Genomic DNA, 20603 nt, shown 5'->3' on the forward strand with positions numbered 1-20603 from the left:
TCTTGTACGAAATAAAATAAACGATATATTATAGCTTTATATTTCTTCTTTAGAACCATCTTTGAACTAATTATATTTGGTTTATTTTTCTTCTCAATCAGATTTCAAGTGTCGTTCAATGTATGTGCTTTAATTTCTTCTTTTATTGCATCTTTCCACTCATCGCCAGATTCTTCTTCACCAATTGGGTCAGGTTCACCATAACATTCAGCTAAGAAACCATAATGAGAGGTCATCTGATAATCCTTAGTCCAAGTCGGCGATTTTCTTTGATGTTGGGGCCTTTGTATAGTATCTCCCTCTTTCCCTGTATCATCATTTTCAGTAATTTCTCCTTGTTCCAACAGAGAGGATCTTGAAGAATCATAATCCAAAATAAGCGATTCATCTTGCTGTTGATCTGGATTTGTGGTAACTATATCGATCATCTTATCATTATCAAAAAATTCCATACTACCCAAATCCTGAGATTTTTCCAAAAATGTATTATTCAGAATTTTAACATCTCTAGTTACTTCTACTTGATGAGATTCTGGATTCCAGATTCGATAACCTTTTGTTATCTCAGAATATCTAATGAATATTCCGGTTTTTGTTTTTGGTTCAAATTTGCCTCTTTTGGGATTTTTATCAAGTGCAAAAGCTTTCGACCCAAAAATATGGAGATGACGTACTGACGGTTTCCGACCTACCCATCTCTCATAAGGAGATTTGTTTTCCAAAATTTTTGTAGGACTTCTATTACATAAGTAATTCGCTGTATAGATCGCTTCAGCCCAGAAGTTCAATGGTAGATTGGCTTCTATCAATACGACAACGAGCTTTTTCTAATAATGTGCGATTTTTCCTCTCAGCTCGACCATTTTGTTGAGGTGTGTATGTGCACGACAATCTTCTCGTTATATCATTTTGTTTGAGATAGTCATCTACTTCACGGTTACAATATTCTTTTCCGTTATCGCTTTGTAAGCACTTTATTTCCCTACCAGTGATATTTTCAACTTCTGCTTTATATTCTTTTAACTTCGAAAGGACTTCATTTTTTCGTTGGAGAAAATATACACGAGTATAACCTGAGAATTCATCCACGAAAGTTACAAAATATTTAGAACCACCATGAGAAGGTTCACGAATCGGTCCACACACATCTGATGAAATAATTTGTAAAGGTTCTTTAGTCCTTTGATCCTTATCCGGTTTCGGAAAAGGCGGTCGTGAAAATTTAGCTTGAATGCATGTTTCACAATTTCCAAGTGCCTCACTTTCATTCAAGTTCAAACCAATTAATGATTTTCGTTTAAAAGCAGATTTCAGATCACTTTCGTTAATATGACCCAATTTTCTGTGCCAAGTTTTTATTGTAGGCTCTGAAATGATATTGCACGTTGCCGATATTTCTTCAACATTTTTTTGCATCAACCAAATATAGACCGTTTGTCTTTTTTGCTTCCAAAACGACATGTCCACTTGGGTTTTTGATTATCGCCTTATTTTTGTTGAAATACACACTATTCCCTTTATCTGTTATTTTGGAGACTGATAATAAATTAGCCTATAAATCGGGAACGAAAAATATATCGGCAAATTAACATTTTCAGAAGGATTTAGAGTTATTTGTACCAAACCATTTCCAGATATCGGTGCATTTTGATTTTTCGAAGCTAATCGGAGTTCTCCTAGACTTTCTTCGGTCAAATTTTTGAAATTTTTTTTATTTGAACACATATGGGAAGTTGATCCGCTGTCCAGATATCAAATATTTGGATTCGGTTCAGGATTATCAATGGTTGCAAGACTTCGATGATTAATCATAAATGTAGCTTCTTTCTTTCCAGACCAGCAGTCTGAAGTAGAAGGACCGAATTTATTGCAATTTCCGCAACGAGTTCTGGAAGTGTTATCATTTCTTATATTTTGTTTTCTTTGAAACTGCCTTTTTTATATTTATCTTTACCGTAAAATGCACTTTCTTTCGTCTGTCCAGTATCATGATCTCTCCTTGATTCATTTTCCTCTAATATTTTCACCTTCAAAGCTTCAGGATCAGGTAAAATATCTCTCGACTCTATTGCTATCCGAAAATTATCAAATGAGGATGGTAGAGAATAAAGCATCATTATACTGAGAAGTTCTTTCGGAACACTTATATTCATGTCAGCTAATTTATCAGCTGTGTCCATGAAATTTGTTAAATGTTCACGAATGTCTCCATTTTCACCTAATTTTTGCAAAATGAGCTGTTTTAATAATGTTGCCTTCCTTGCAGGACCCTTACTGGCGAAATTACTTTCGAGAGTATCCCATACAGATTTAGAGGTTGTACAATTCTTTATCTGTTTCAGTTCATTTGGTGAAATGATCAGAATCAATTCTGATTTAGCCGATAAATCCTTCTTCTGCCATGTTTTTCTTTCTTCAGCATCTGCAGGAATTGGAGTTTTACCGGTGACGTAATCCTATAGATCATTTTTTGTCAGTATCGCTTCTGCTTGTAATCGCCAGGTATCATAATTATCTTTTCTCTAATTCTGTGGTTATTCCGTTCATTCTTCCACATCTTGTAGAACAAAATCGTGCGAGAATATATCAGAAACGCACAGTTTTCATGGTTATATTTTATTATTCTATGTTGATACTCCGAACTTTCCGCCACGGCTTTATCTGTCAATTCATCAATTTGCCTTAAACAAATCAGTTCTGCCAACCAACATTTTTCAATGCAAAAATCACTTAAATATATTTATGGAAATATTTCATTAATTTCAATGGAAATGCAATGAATTAGAGAAAATAATGTATAATACTCGTACAGAAGGCACATTCTACCACTCGTTCATTCCAAAACTCGCCACTTCGTGGCTCGTTTTTGAATTTTGAACTCGTGGAAGAATATCAATGCCTTCTGCACTTGTATTATAAATAACTATACGTAGTGGTTCAATTCGATATGAATTTTGAGCAATATTTTTGCGATGATAATAGCTGATCTTCGAATACAAGAAAATGAACTTCACTAACTCCTCTAAATGACTAGGTCTGGGCCCATAACCTGATAGATTTGTAGATAATACTTTGAGAATAAGAAATGTGAACTTTATTCAACTTTATAATACTACTAAGATGTCTAAAAACCAGGTGTATGAACTGATTAGCTTTTGTTTTGCCAATTTTGAGAATATTAGTTAAGCTTCGTTATGTCAACTGTAGGTAGCGCTATCAACAAATTAAGATTCTTGTTATTTATTATTTACGAGGTTTATGCCATTATGTACCTATGTGTATATCTTTCATTATAGTTATGTTCTATGGAAGTAATTCTTGTAATTGAAATACCAATAAACACACACTCTCTCTCTCTCTCTCTCTCTCTCTCTCTATTACAAATATTTGAATTCATTCCAGTAAACGTTTCGTGTTTTGTATCACGACTTTGCACGATCATACTCGATTACACATCGCTTTTGATTGGTCAGTATCGGGTTTTAATTAATGTATCCAATCAAAATCAACGTAAATGACAAGTATGACATTGCGGCGCCGCCACGAACTAAAACTAATATTTTCAATTTGGTCGAATATCATTGCATTCAAAATTGACGAGTGCATACACCATGTTTTTAGACATCTTAAATAAAACTATCTAAACTGACACTTTGTCAGAATTAATTTGACAATTCACGTTATACAGGGAACAACCAATAATATATATCCCAACAATATAATCGAGTGAATGTCTAATCCCAACAATTCTATATATCTAATAGCGTATTCGACTGGCAGCACCAGTGCGAATAAATTCGAATTTTTGTAGAGCTAAATGACATAATCAGCTCGAATTAATTCGAACTGGTGCAACCAGTCGAATACGCTATAAAAAAGCGCTAGAATACATTTTATACTTCCGAAATATCTTCTCGTTAATGGTGATAAATGTGGATATTTCTGATTGTATGCTCGACAAGTTCTTGAAACAATTCTGTTGCATTCATCGCAGGCGCGGATCCAGGCCCCACTTTTGGGGGGGAACTTTTAGATTCTCAAAATACTGAAAATGTGGAACCCAGACACTTCCGCCATTTTGGGACGTCATTATTTTGCCGTTCATTAATATGGGTTTTCACAAAATGTATTGAAAATTTTTGCTGATCTTGAAATTATTTGAGCCATAGTATGTCAAATTCTAGGAGGGCCGGCAAAATTTAAGAGGTGCCCGGGCCATTTGGGGGGGGGACGTTCCCCCAGTTCCGCCCCCTTGGATCCGCGCCTGATTCATCGTGGATATGGAATAGATCCCGAATTTCATTATTTGAATAACGGGGATTCATTTCAGGAAATTATAATCTACTTGCTTCAATAAAGATTACACCTGTCACTTTGAAATAATTGCATATTTTAATTTCTATTATCATAGAATACTGCTTTGAAACGCATTAAATGAAATTGAAACAGGTTAAATGAAATTGACCCTACATAAATTCATAAAATCTCGAACTCTTGAATTATTATTTTTTTGAGCATAATTATGTTTGGACACTACCCTTATTTTTCTCCGTAGAATCCAACGCAATCATAAAAAATAGGGTTCTAATTTGAAAATCGAAAGTTATGATCAAATTTTGTTCACAATTTTCGGACAATATTTGAAAACTCCCTGTGATGATATTTCTCAAGTTCAAGATATGCACGATATTCCTACATCATTCTAGTTCGAGAAAGTGAATCGAGTGTACGCATAGGATATTCACATTAAAAATAATTCACGTAAAAGTTACTACGGAAATTCTTTTTTTTTCGGTTTTTTCTTGATATTTTGAAAACTATAAGGACATACGCAATGCTTTTAGTAAGGAGTATTTGAAAATGGAAATCTTGATAATATCTGGGACATAAAATGAAAAAAAAGTTTTTTCTAAAATTTATTTATTTTTTTCATTTATTGTATAACCGAAAGTGCTCCGGACCTTCGAAAATATTTTAGCTGAATAGGGCATCATGAACAATGTCTGATAGACAGTCGAACTTGAAATACCCTGTATATAGTATGTATCTATGATGAATGAATTATAATATAATCCTTGGCTGATCGAAGAGAAATTTTTTTCGAATAACTGGACGTAAAAGAGTGAATTCTCCGATCCAGAAACTCGAAATAAGGAAATTGGATCATTTTGATTATATTATTCATCGACACGTAATTGTTTTTTGGATGAATTCGGGTTTCGAATTGACCTTGGTAATTTATTCATTGATAAATTTATCATCATATAATAATTCGCCGAAGATACTCCTTCACAGCATTCTTGACATTACTGCTATTTTTGGGGTCATCTCTACTAATCAGAAGTGAAGTTCAAAAACAAATTTACTTCGGGATTATCTAGATCAACAATGTTTGGCTTTCCCAAAATGCTATAACTTTATGTTTTGTGAAGGATGCAGTTCGTCTTGCCTTGGTACTGTACATTTGGACAGAAATCGGTTGGTTGTTGCTCGTTATGTTTGCTTGATTTATAAACAGTGATGACAATGGATTCCTTCGATTGCCTGAATATCGTTCTACTTTCAAACGAGAGAATGATAATATAAACAAAAGGAATAAAAATATGTAGCTGTGCTTTTTTAAATAAGTGGAGAAAAACTAAGGTGATCGATCATCATCAGGCACGGAATTTTCCGGTGTGTCTGTTCAGGACCTCCTTAAGATTCAGAAATTAACCATTAACACTTACGAGCGAATAAAAGTCAAATGAAGACCATGTAAACGATGAGCTAATTCTTTTAAATCACCTTAAAAAATGAAAATTATAGGAATATCATTCATTACGAGTTGTCAATATGTCGAATTAATTGTTGATTTCAGGAACTTCAAGCCAAGAACGATGCTGCCAATGCTAAACTTAAGCAGATGGTGAAAGATCAACAGGAAGCTGAAAAGAAGAAAGTTCAGAGTCAAGAAATTCAACAGCAGATAGCCATACAAACTATCCATATCGAACAAAAGCGTCAAGAAGTCATGGCTGACTTGGCACAAGTTGAACCAGCTGTCATTGATGCTCAAAATGGTAATTTATTCATTATTGTTTCTGGAATACAATACAATTGTATTGTATTCCAGAAGCCCTGCAGAAGGGGTATTTTCTGGAATCCTCCAGAAAATTCCTTCATAAATCTTTCCTACCTTTTATCAAAGGTGTCACTGATAAAATCAGTCGCATCCTACATAAACAGGATATAAAGACCGTTTTCACAGCCGATTAAAAAAAATTTCCAAATTTTTCCGGAAACCAAAGGATACTATCCATAACGAGTCTCAAGGTGTATCGAGATACCATGTTCCGCGTGTCCTAGAACATACATAGGACAAACCAACAGACGTATTACTAACAGAGTATATAAGCATCAACTCGCAGTACGCCTAAGAAATCCAACAAATGCCCTATTTAAACACTACTCTGAAACAAGACACAACGTTAATTTTGAGGGATGCAACACCATCTCTGCAGAGAAAACTCTCACAAGTAGGAAATTATACTTGAAATGGTCATAATTAATTATGAACACGTTCACATATTTTTCTATATTTAATTTTTTTAATTTTACCTTACCTTCTGTTTCATAAACACCATTAATTGTTCTCAAATTAGTTTTCTTTTTATAACCAATTTTAGTCTTTACATTAATTAATTCAGCATTTATCAATGATATATTAGAGCCTGGATCATATAATACATTACATACAATACAGTACATTAGATGGAATAGTGTCAACTAACAGAATTGTTAAATCCTCACTTCTTGAATGTTGTATTCATGAATGGAATAAGGTTCCATATTAATGAGTTTAATTTTCACATCATTTTTAAACTTATTGAGTGTTGTACTTTTTTTATATCATCTGGTAATTGGTTGAAAAATTTTATTGCGGCATATGTTGGATGTTTCTCATATTTGACCAATCTAAGTTCAGGATAAAGAATATTTACATGTCTAGTACTATAGTCATGGACGGAACTACTGTATACAAACTTATTTCTATTCTTGAATAAATAAACTAAACATTCATATATATACAATGCAAATACTGTCATAATCTGATTTTTCCTGAATATACCTCTACATGATTCTCTGTGTTTGAGTCCGAATATAGTTCTTATGACTCTTTTGTATACGGAAAATCTCCAACACCCCTGAATCAGATCCGTAGAAAATCAATCCGAACCTCATTAAACTTTCAAAATTAGTGAAATAAAAAATTTTTAAGCAATTTTCATTTAAATATTTACTAATTATTCTTATACTATAGCTGACTGAATTTAGTTTTTTTCCTGTACTTATAATGTGGTTGTTCCAGTTTAGATGTTCATCAATTTGCATACCAAGAAATTTAGTACAATGTTCAGGTGTGATGCTCAAATTTGACAGTTGTATCTGAGATGGTGTTGTGATCCTTTGTTGTTTGGTTCTAAAGAGAATAGTGGTAGTTTTCTCCTGACTCAAAAGAAGACCATTCCTTTCAATCCAGTTTTCGATTTTCTTATACGAAGTGCTGGCTTCATTTATCAAGTTTGGGTAGGTAGATCCAGCAACCAACAAATTTGTATCATCTGCGTAATTGGTGAGAAGACTCGAATCAGACATCAGTGCTCGTTCCATATCATTTGTGAACAAAATGAACAAAATAGGGCCCAATATGCTTCCTTGAGGTACACCGGTATAATTGGTTTTTATGTCAGATTTTGTAGTTTTTCCGTTCTTCATAACTTTAACCCTCTGCTTTCTATTATTCAGATATGATTCGAACCATCTCAAAGCAGTTCCCCTCATTCCATAAGCTTCGATTTTTTCCAACAAAAGTGGTCGATTCAGGCAGTCAAACGCTTTTGATAGATCTAAAAATATTCCTAGAAGTATATCATTATACTTACGATTTGATTATACAGGGTGTTTCCTAAACATGCGGCAAAAATTCAGGGGGTTGTTCCTTGGACTATTTTAAGCATGTTTTGTCCTTGGATGATTTTTGAAAAACCTCTTTGTTTCGAAGATACAGGGCGAACAACATTTTTCATATTTTTAAAATTAATAATAGTTTAAATAAAAATGCGTACCGCACTGTGTTTACTAAGTAGGTACAATTTATTTTTAAATTTGTTTAACAACATTCCAATTACTAAAAACCCCTTAGATTATTTCCTATGGGGCCATCTAAAATCATTAGTTTATACCACTCCAGTAGAAAATGTGGAAGACTTGCGAAATCGGATCATTGCTGGGTGTAACTTAATAAGAAATGATCCTGGTGTTTTTGAAAGGGTTCGGCAGTCAATGAGGAGAAGATTGGATGCTTGTATGCTGGCTAGAGGTGGTCATTTTCAACAGTTTTTGTAGGTTGAGTTGAATTTTCATGTAATTTTTCTATGAGAATTATTAGTGGGACTATTAGATCTACTCCTTTAGTTTGGTTACCGGTGCTATCACATATAGTTCCACCTCATATTCGTAGACAGGTTGCAGTCAAGAAATCTTGGGATAAATTTCATTTGTATCCGAACTCATTTCCTATTTTATCCTATTTCCCAGATTCTAGAACTGCTAGATTGAAATCACGCAAACCTTTATGGACTAACACCTTCCTTGAATTCAATGAAAGCGACAAGGAAATTTATCGTTCGGGATGGACTTCTTCTAACGTTTTCAACAAAAGTCTTATTGTTGATCCCTCAGAGAAAGTTCTAGGTTTCAATCTTCCTAGGAAAATTTGGTGTATTTTGAATAGACTTAGAACTGGTCATGGTCGTTGTAATAGTACCCTCTTCAAATGGTGTTCTATTGATAGCCCACTATGTGAGTGTGGTGTAGAAGAGACCATTGACCACTTGGTGAATGATTGTCCGATTTATAAATTTCATGATGGTTTCCAAGCTATCCATTCAGTTTCAGATTCTTTTTTAGAATGGGTAGTTAACTTCAAATCGATATAATGAAAACTAATATTTAGTACTCCTTTCTGCTTCTTTTCTTTTTGTTTTAGGATCCAATTGGAAATTATAGAGTCGTCAACCGAAAAGAGAGGATAAAGGAAATTTTGTTTTGGTTGAAGAGGAAGTCCTTCAATATAAATTATGTCAGCTTATTCTGTAAACGTTTACACAAACCAGTCACTACACCGATACGGGGAGACAGAGTTTTTGCTGAGGTTTTTATCTGTTCTCTTGTATCATACGTTGAAATGTATGATGCCCCGTTACATTTCCTCTGCTAATACTGAGATTCATCGACACATATGCTTGATTGTTTGAAATTAATATTTTGTATTTGCTCTTTCTCAAAAGAATATATATATTATCTGAAATTTTGTTTCCCCTATATCTTCGAAACAAATAGGTTTTTCAAAAATCATCAAAGGACAAAATATTCTTAGAATAGTCCAAGGAACAACCCCCTGAATTTTTGCCGCATGTTTAGGAAACACCCTGTATTTTCAGTGAATTGAATAGTAGCTGTCATTGTCGATCTTCCTTTTATATATCCATGTTGGTTATCATTCAGTATATTGTTCACTAATAGAAAATTAACTGAGAAACTTGGTAGTACACTGATGGGTCTGTAGTTTCCAAGCGACTAGCGATCACCTTTTTTATAAATTGATGTAATTACAGATATCTTCAATTGACTAGGGAAAATACCATATGTGAGGGAATTGTTAATTATATTGTAGGCATTTACAATATATCATTCAACCTAATTTTGAGTTCAATCAATGGTGGCTCGATTAGTTTTTTGTATCATCGGTACTTAATTCTACATCTAAAATTAAGTTATTTACTTGTCTCAGATTGTTACCTTTCTTTTCTGGATCTTTACACTAACATTCCATTTCGGGATGAAATCTTGTTCCTTTGTTATTTGCATATTTTACAAGGTATTTTTTCTGTGAAGCGGAGATACAATAATAATAAACTTTGATTGTTGTTTCTTTCGTTTAACAGGTAACTTCGTAATTAATGTAAATAGTGGGAATAATAGATAATAAATCTCTTTCGTTTCACAGAGAAACAAAACTGATTATTGTTGTCAAAACGAATTTAACATCCTTATGAAACAACAATTTTTAATGATGTCGAAATTACAGATCATTTACTTTGAATTTTTTCATAGTTCATTTCTTTCTATTCATACAGCTGTGAAGGCAATCAAAAAACAACAATTGGTTGAAATCAGAACAATGGCAAACCCCCCAGCAGTAGTAAAATTAGCACTAGAATCCATTTGCTTGCTACTAGGAGAAAATGCAAGCGACTGGAAATCCATAAGAGCAGTCATCATGCGTGATAATTTCATCAATACTGTTGTAAACAATTTCAATACAGAGGATATAAGGTATGCATGTATTGTTTTCAAAGAAATGTGCTACTTGAATTTCTTTTATTTATGGATATTTCTCTCAGATAATAGTCTAGCTTATGAAATAATTTAGCTTTTTGCTTTCATTAGAAGAAACAAGTTTTTATTTATTGGTTTATTAATTATCATATTCTGACTATGGAAATTTTGTATTATCGAAATTAATTCATAGTTTCTTAATTTTTTTTTCATAAAATCCATAACTTCAAAAATGATGGGATTCATTATATCTAACCCTTTTTTCAGTTATCCGTCGTACGTTTTACAGATAAAATTAGGTTGAATAAATTTCATCCCAATTTTAGAAAATATCAACTAATGATAGAACAGATTTTTTATATTTGACGTCACACTTAACAGATTGTCTATAAGTAACAAGTTCATATTATTTTTTCTAAAAATTATTTTATTCTTTTGTAGTGATGATGTTAGAGAAAAAATGAAGAGTAAATATATGAATAATCCCGATTATAATTTTGAGAAAGTGAACCATGCAAGTAATGCTTGCGGGCCCTTAGTAAAATGGGCTATGGCACAAATTCTCTATGCTGATATGCTCAAAAAAGTAGAGCCTCTCAGATTAGAACTGAGTTCTTTAGAAAGACAAGCTGAAACAAACAAACAAAGAGGTGAAGAAGTAAAAAATTTAATTAGCCAATTGGAACAAAGTATAGCTGCCTACAAGGAGGAATATGCACAACTTATCGCACAGGCTCAAGCTATAAAGACTGATTTAGGAAATGTACAAGCAAAAGTTGACCGATCGATAGCTTTACTAAAATCTCTAGTTATTGAGAGACAGAGATGGGAAACTTCCAGTGAAACTTTCAAATCGCATATGTCAACTATTATTGGAGATGTTTTGTTGTCATCTGCTTTCATTGCGTATGGAGGATATTTTGATCAGCATTATCGTCAAAATCTTTTCAGTACTTGGTGCCAACATTTGGCTCTTGCTAATATTCAGTTCAGGGCTGATATAGCAAGAACAGAGTATCTTTCAAATCCAGATGAAAGATTACGGTGGCAAGCCAACGCATTGCCTACAGACGACTTATGTACAGAAAATGCTATTATGTTGAAGAGATATAACAGATATCCCCTTATTATTGATCCATCGGGTCAAGCCACAGAATACATAATGAACGAGTTCAAAGATAAAAAGATAACTAAAACCAGTTTTTTAGACGATTCATTCCGAAAGAATCTAGAATCGGCTTTAAGATTTGGTAATCCACTATTAGTGCAGGATGTAGAAAATTACGATCCTATTTTGAATCCAGTATTGAATAGAGAACTAAGAAGAACAGGTGGTCGTGTTTTAATTACTTTAGGTGACCAAGATATTGACTTGTCACCATCTTTCGTTATTTTTCTGTCAACTAGAGATCCTACTGTCGAGTTCCCTCCAGATATATGTTCAAGGGTAACTTTTGTTAATTTCACCGTTACAAGGAGTTCACTTCAAAGCCAATGTTTGAATCAAGTTCTAAAAGCTGAACGTCCGGATATAGATGCTAAGAGATCAGATCTTCTAAAATTACAAGGAGAATTCCATCTAAGATTGAGGCAGCTTGAGAAGTCATTGCTCCAAGCCTTGAATGATGCTAAAGGTAAAATTTTAGATGATGACAGCGTTATTACAACATTGGAAACTCTTAAACAAGAAGCAGCAGAAATTGGACAGAAAGTTGAAGAAACGGATAAAGTTATATCTGAAATTGAAACTGTGTCACAGCAGTACCTACCACTATCACAAGCTTGCAGTAACACTTATTTTACAATGGATAGTCTTAATCAAGTGCATTTTCTGTACCAATATTCCCTACATATGTTTTTGGACATGTTCAGCAGTGTGTTGCTGAACAATTCTCATCTGGAAGGTATCTCTGACTATCAAGCAAGACTGAAAATCATAACTAAGGATTTATTTAATGTGAGTATATTAAACAAATGAATATTTCACTTAATGATTGATGATTGTGCGATTCCGAAACATTGGTCTCAAACGAATCCGTCCTCAAATTCGATTATACCGATCAGGCCGACCATAAAAGGTCAGGTAAAGTCAGGATCTTTTGGGAGCTAGTTCATTCATGTGCCTATCGCACCCTTATAGGCGGTGTGCATAATTCGGAAGTTGAGACATCTAGTGATGACCTTCAGAATAGTCATTAGTAAACCATTGGGGACAGGTTATTTTGGGTGCAGTTTTATAAATTATTGTGGAGTTTATTTAGAAATTCAAGCATCTTTCTTAATTTTAAAGATCAACTTTAATAATTTCTCCAAAGAAAATGAAGAATGACAAAATTTGGTCTTGTTTACAACATTATAGATTGAACTAGTTTCTATATTTATATATATATATATATTTTTTTTTTTTTTTTTTTTTTTTTTTTAATTCACCGACAAGCGGGATGGATCCAAGACAACCGGGTCACCACAGCGACCAAGGTTGTACTCAGGAGCTAGTAATATATATATATATATATATATATATATATATATATATATATATATATATATATGAAACTTTTTTATGATAAACTATTAGCTGACACAAATATAAATATAATACTTAGAATATACTGATCTGGCTCTAATAAAACACATTCAGAAAATATTTCTAGAACTTGCCAAAGTTTCAGTCGGTTCCCTTTTAAGCGAATAATGGGAAGGCTCTTGATGCTGTAATTCTAAATTTCCTCTGCTTTTTTCAACTTGTTTATGTAATTTTGACCTTATAAATTCACTGAAGTCTGTCCCATTACTTATATATATATATATATATATATATATATATATATATATATATATATATATATATATATATATATATATATATATATAAGTAATGGGACAGACTTCAGTGAATTTATAAGGTCAAAATTACATAAACAAGTTGAAAAAAGCAGAGGAAATTTAGAATTACAGCATCAAGAGCCTTCCCATTATTCGCTTAAAAGGGAACCGACTGAAACTTTGGCAAGTTCTAGAAATATTTTCTGAATGTGTTTTATTAGAGCCAGATCAGTATATTCTAAGTATTATATTTATATTTGTGTCAGCTAATAGTTTATCATAAAAAAGTTTCAGAGAAAAATATTGCCACATTGCCCACATTCAGGAAATGGAACTTGTAGTTTGTCAGTCAGATCCATCACTTGTTGTTTCTCTGTATAGGGAACCAGTGAAATCATTAAACTATTTCTGATGAAAATACTGTTCTCATATGGTGATAAGACATTCAAAACTATTAGTGTGCCATTTTATGAAGAATTCGCAAAAAATTACTGTCAAAACTTAAAATGATTTATTTTAGAAATTGCTTTACACTTTGTGTGACATGAAAGTTTAAATATTGCAATTAGAAATATAATTTACCAAACCCTTCTCACACTATTAATACATATCTTTTATTTTGTCTCTAGAGCCACTTTTTCGGAAAAGAATAATATTTTGTAGTATTATCTGTATTGTGAAATGAATTGTGACAACCAACTACACAGCTCTGAATTCGTGAATTTCGTGCAGTAAATGACAAGTCCATAACTTCAGAATTCACATTCAGTAGTGTACTAGTGTAAATCGATTATTGAAAATAAAATCAACTCTAAAGTTCTTAGAATCGTGAAAAAAAGATCAATTTCAACACCACTACAGCAGGCAACACATAGTAAAAACGTAATGTTTCACTAAAGTAAGTGTTTAAATTTCGCCAAGGATGTCGCCACATACAAATGCGCACACCGCCTATATCCAACATGTTCCTATATACACTTATGTGGATTCCAAGGGCGCAATTGGTGCATGAATGACGAGGGCTCGAACGCTCGTTACTTCATGTTAGAACTTTCTCAAATTTTTATTTGAATTTTTTTCTTACATTTTCATTTTGCTAAGAATAATTTCGAGTCTGATCGGTAAGATGAAATTTTATAAATATTATAATATAAAAAACTTGTCAGGAATGTGGACAATGCTTTATTTCTCTCACAAGTTTACTTTTTCCAATGTTTCGGAGGCAATTTCCTCCTTCTTCAGGGCTCAAGAATATCAAGTTTTCGAAAAAACAGCAATTAAGCAATATTTCATAAAATTATTTGTAGGATTAAATTACAATCAGGTATAACGTCGCCAGAATCAAAACAGAAATGTCAAATACAAAAACATAGACAAACATAAAATTTCAAATGTCAAGTATTACAATCATAGATAGGTCTTTTTCTTTTTGTCAAGTTATATTCTACGTGTATTCCTTTGTTGTGTATCACGTCACGTCCAACAAGATATCATAAAAATAGCTGAGGTTGTTTACATCTTCTCTAAAGTTTATCTCACTTATATTTCTCTTATAACCATTGTTCTCCACATCTAGTATTTCCACATACTCAAAGTTGAAATTATCACTGAACACATGATAAGTTAAGTGTTTTCCTTGTTGTTTATATTTCTTATATCATATATGTGTTGTTTTACACGATCTTTCAAGTACTGCCGAGTTTGCCCTATGTAACGCTTGTCACAATCCAAGCATGGTATCTTGTAAACCACAGATGATAATAGTTCGTTTTTGGTGGTTTCCTTTAATCTTGAGAAGAATCTGTTGGTGGTAGAAATGTTATAGAAAGCACATGTGCAATTTAACTCCCTGATAATCTTTTAAATTTTGTAAGACAGGCCCACGATGAAGGGGACCTGTGAAAAGATTTTTTGCTATCCTCTGAGATGAAACCTGATGTATTATGTCTTCTTCTTTATTTTTAATTTTCTTGACAGATCTATTAATGAGGTATATAGAATGGTTATTTTGTACAAGAATATTCTTTACACTTTTAATATTCATCTTATGATATTCTCCATCACTCAATTTCAACGCTCTATTAATCAAGTTGTTTACCACGTTCATCTTTTGTGTGGTGCTATGGTTGAAGTACCAACATGTCTTGAGGGTATTGTTTTCTTTCTTGATCAGTATATCAATATAATATATGGAATTGAGTTATCTACCTGTACGTCCATAGTAAACTTGTTTATTTGTTTGTCATCATAAGAATTAAATAGAATTTTCTGCTTAACGCATTCTATCAGTTTCCGCTACGGAGCGTATGCCACGGAACGGTCGCCATCTTTGGTAGCGAATTTATCTAATGCTACTTTTTGGTAACATGTTACGTAACTGACAAGTGAAAGTGGTTTTGGGGCAAAATATAATTTTCAAATATAGCACTAATATAAACTGAAACATACATATACGTTTATTAACATTCTGAAATGTATAAATCATTTTCCATATATTGAAGAATTGTATTTTCATGAAGATTTTTGTTTCTTGAAATAACTACTCCATTTTTACTCTCCTTTTATTATCCTTATTAGGCGGGAGTTCAGCCGAAATAAAACTTGGAAATTAAAATCGATACTATAATTGAAAATTGTCGCTCATTATAACATAACCTTCTAGAAGGACCCACAGAACTCATTTCCGTCAAGAAAGGAAGGAATCCAGCCAGCAGATAATATGAATATTACAAAACTGATATCTAGTTTCTTCTTGGAAAAATCATTTTTTTATAATTTTTTTTTTCAGGTTTGTTATGAAAGAGTTGCGAGGGGAATGTTGCATAATGATAGACTCACATTCGCTATTTTATTATGCCGTATACATCTTAAAGGAACATCAGAATCTAGTCTTGACCAAGAATTTGATTTCTTTTTACGTGGAAAAGAAGGAGTATACAACATTTCATCAGAACCAGCATTAGATGGATTAAATAATGAACAACAAGAAGCAATGACAAGAATTTCTTTAAGGTAGGTATTTATGACCACCTGCCCCGGAAGTAGATACTCTATTCCAATGGTCGCCAACCCATTTATCGCAGTTCGTCGAGGTAATTTTGATGGCTCCGCCACTAATTTTGTGTTTTGAAATTACAAACGGTTATAAATCAAACAATCAGAACAGAAATTAAGATATAGCAAAATATTCGAAACAGTAATTGTTAAATACTTTTAACTTATATATTTCCAAATATTCTTGACACAAACTTTCTACATCAATACTATTGTCAACTGTCTTTTTTTTTCCTTGAACAATCTTTTCATACAATAATATTTGTTCGGGAAATATTTTTTGATAACAATTAATACCTAATAAATAACATACATCATTATCAATAATTAATTGATGATTGAACAATCTGTTCCCTTAATGATTTTTTCCATCTATTACTTCTATTATTCGAGTAAAAAAGCTTTCACCACAATTCAATATTATTCAAATACACAGCTGTTAAATGTAGAATAATCAATAATTGAACAATATTAATAATAAACCTAACCAAACTTAACTTCACAGTCACAACTGACAAGACAACCCTTACAAATGACTGCATAAACATTCTCTTTCTCTCTCATTCAGCAAAAACATCGGTCTTTCGTTTCGCTGGAACCGATAAGACATCGAATGAACCAGCGCTGAAAATGAGAAATGTTTAAGAATCCGTACGCTGAACCGTAATCGTAAACTGATAGTTTACGAAACTGATAGTTTACGAACGCTTTGTTGACACAGCGTTTAAAGCGCATTCGTCAGCGCTGACTTTCCGAACTCGCCCATAATCAACGGGAAATACCTCGCAATGGGCGAATGAGTTAGAGATCAGCTGTTAAAACAAGTCGGCATTCCCATGTGCTGTTAGTAAAAACAACCAGTCGAAGTGTTTTGTGAAGGAAAACTTCAGCTTAATAAGGTGTTTCAAATGTTGGAAATTCGGACATTACCGTCGTGAATGTAAAAGCGATTGTGACTTATGTCCTAAATGATCAGGCCCTCATGAATTAAACAATTGTGATTCGCATGATATATTTGCTGTGTAAATTGTAAGTTTCTGAATTAAAAGTTCAATACAGCTCATGATATAGGTCACAATGCTTACAGTTCTATATCTAAGTATTTTCTGTCCCATATAGGTAAACTTAAGTATAGAATAGATTATGCAGAGTAGATCACGTGCATGTTTGAAGATGGCCCATTTAAATGTTTGTTCTCTCTTTCTTAAATTAGATGAGTTTTTAGATGTTGTTACTGCTGAATGTATTTTTATAATTTTTTCAACTGAAACTTGGCTGAACCAAAATATTCCGGACGAAAGCATTTTATTTTCTGTTTTTCGTGTTTTCCGTTATGATATGATCGCGTTTGGCGTGTTGCGGGGGAGTTGGTTTAAATGTGAAGGACTCACTATGGGGTGAAACATATTTGGGTCGAGCTGAGATTGGGCAAGGAAACTCTTCTGCTGGGGTGTATTTATCGAACAGCCGCGTGTGGTATTTCGAATTTTATCTACTATTTGGATGATTTTTTATCAATGATATCCTCAAATTATGATCATGTAATTATCGCCGAGGACATAAAAGAAAATCAACTGATTGTGAGGAATTTTACTGATTGAATCTGAAACAGCTAACAGATGAACAAATACGCATAACGGCCACATCCCATACTCTGATTGATGTGATTTGTTTTATTAGGCCTGAACTGATAATTGATTCTGGGATCATTGATCATTCGATGGCTGACCATAGGGGTGTATTTTGCAAGATCAATTTGAAAAAAGATTAATTCTCCAAAGTTGATACGTTATCGCGATTTTCGTAATTTTGAACTGCAGGACTTTTTGTCAGACCATTCTGGTGCATGTTTTGATGATGTTCTCAATAGTGATGATATTGAATTGAAAATTGAAGATCTCCAAATTTTGTAGTTATCTTACAAAAATATTAGACCTTCATGCCCCATATGTTTAATCGAGAGTTTTTAAGCCGTTTGCTCCTTGGATAACCCCAACCGTAAAAAGCATGATGAAGTTGAGGAACAGGGCCCTATCAAGATATAAGCTTACAAAGGACTACTGATTAGAGATATTATATCCGTCTGCGAAATGCTGTTGCATAGGCTGTGCGAAGGAAAAAATTCAGCCATGTCCCAAGCCCGTTCTCAAGATTCAATTTTTTTTTTTTTTTGAAATCTTTCAGATCATTGCACGTTTGTTCAGTGATGTCGGTGCCTGAAGATATTTTGTTGACCCTCAGCAATTAGATGATTATTTTCGTTCAGTTTTCAGCCCTCCGAATATTTGCCCGGAGGCAACCAGTTATTATTGTTCAAGTCAATTCGATCCAAATATAGAATTTTCATTCAGACTTACAGCTATGGAGGAGGTAAGGTGTGTTATTTCAAATCTTGGTTCGAAAGCATTGGGCATTGATGGTATATCTGCCAGAATGCTATAATTGTCGGTAAATGTTGTTTTGCCCATCATATAATTAATGTTTACATCGAGTTTGGGTATTATCCGAGTGTCTGGAAGTGCTCTTATGCGAATCCTCTACCTAAGATTCCTGATGAATTCCTGATAAGTATATTACCAGCCTTGTCGAAGACTCTCAAGAAAGTACTTTTTTCAGATTTATGACTATGTTTTCGAGAGCGGAATTCTTACTGCTCATCAGTCGGGTTTCAAAAGGGGTTATAGCTTACCACTCTTCTTTTAAATGTAGCAGATGACATCCTGCGCTCTTTGGATATACTTCAATTCTTACCCTGTTAGATTTTGCAAAGGCTTTTGATACCCTAATTTGAAAGTTCAATGAAGGATATTTGGCTAATTTAAAAAAAAAGGTGTTCTTCATTTTTCTCGTACAATGCACCGTTTTTGAGTAACTTGATCTTAAAAAAAAATTATCTGTGGAATTGAAAAAATTTGGGTACTTTGGATAAATGCAACTCTGTTCTATTGTAGAAAAAACCACAGAAATGAATATATACTACGTCTCAGATTTAAGAATTGAATTACTAGCCAACTTAGTTTGAATGAAGGAAGTTATTTGAATAAGCTCAACTTATCGATTTGATTACAAATTATTGATCTTTGCCACAGCTCTGATAATAAGAATATGTTTGAAAATGTTTTCACAAAATAGTCCCATTATAATGACAACAATCAATATCCCACTAAAGACTGCTGCTATCGAACATTACTGTATTCTTCTTCAGGTCATTCAAACTTACATCCAAACATACCACTAGGTTCATACATAGTATAAGGATACTATGGTACAGACTAGACAGATTTTCATGTGATTGAGATTGAATACTTTTATTATTTTGCTATTCCATAAATTCATCCTAGAGCATATGATTGACATACTTCCAAGAGTGTCATAATTGTTTTAATGTGAAAACAAATTAGGTGAGTTGAAATAAATAGGATATTCAATTGTGGATATTTAAATGGAATACTTCTCATTAATTTTCAATGCCAAAATCAAGATGAATCAAGTAGTAGAGTTGGCTATAATGTAGTTACATATTATAGAACAAATTTGATTACAAGTGGAGTCCAACATTTTTCATAACAGAGCCATAACATTTCATTTCCATATTTTCATACTGATGGCTTCAAAAATATTGATGCAGATCAATATTTTTATGAGATAGTTGGAACAAATCAAATGCTTCATTTTATAAAGGAATTGCTTTTTATCAGAATGCACAGTGATTTATTCTGTATCCACATATTTTAGAAACTGTTTTTAAATTTCTTGAAAATATGTATGGAACTCCAATATTCTGTTGGGTTTCTTCTAATCTTCGATGATTTTCATTTCATGCTAACATAATAATAATAATAAAACCCATTTTCAGAATTGTTATAAAAAGAAAAAGCAAATAAGTCAATAATGCACAATTCAATAAAAAGGAGAAAAAAACGAAAAAGTCTAAATATACTTCATCATGCAGTATTCCTTGAACTCTGTTATAGAGTAAGGTTCACATCCATAATCAATGAAAAAATTGCTATCTTGAAAACTTTGAAGTCTAATATATTTCTTACCATTCTAGGTAGATAGTTGAACACTCTAAAGCTAGGTTGACATGGGTAGTGCATTGCGTTCAATGATTTTACGCCTTATTCACGGGCGACGAAACGACGTATATTCGTATCGCCATAACCTATTTGGCAAATTTATGTTGTTTCTCCGTCGACACAAAGGGATGCCGGCCAGCCCTGATGACTGCACATGTCTTTCTGCGTCAATCTAGATATTTATGACTATGATGCGGCTCTTTTTTGATGGGAATTAACTTTGTCGGTATTCCTGCCTGTTGTTTATGACCGAATTAAATC

General features: G+C 33.0%; 1 protein-coding gene across 1 annotated transcript in view; it reads left to right on the top strand.

Annotated features, from left to right (window-relative positions):
• Positions 1–20603, top strand: part of LOC123675346 (dynein heavy chain, cytoplasmic) — a 263591-nt gene that overhangs the window by 183982 nt on the left and 59006 nt on the right. The window contains exons 28-31 of the mRNA XM_045610709.1: positions 5861–6062; positions 10182–10380; positions 10825–12340; positions 15998–16221. Coding sequence (XP_045466665.1) covers positions 5861–6062; positions 10182–10380; positions 10825–12340; positions 15998–16221 — 2141 coding nt within the window. The remainder of the gene's footprint in view (positions 1–5860; positions 6063–10181; positions 10381–10824; positions 12341–15997; positions 16222–20603) is intronic.

Source organism: Harmonia axyridis, chromosome 1 (genome assembly GCF_914767665.1).
Source record: "Harmonia axyridis chromosome 1, icHarAxyr1.1, whole genome shotgun sequence".
NCBI lineage: Eukaryota > Metazoa > Arthropoda > Insecta > Coleoptera > Coccinellidae > Harmonia > Harmonia axyridis.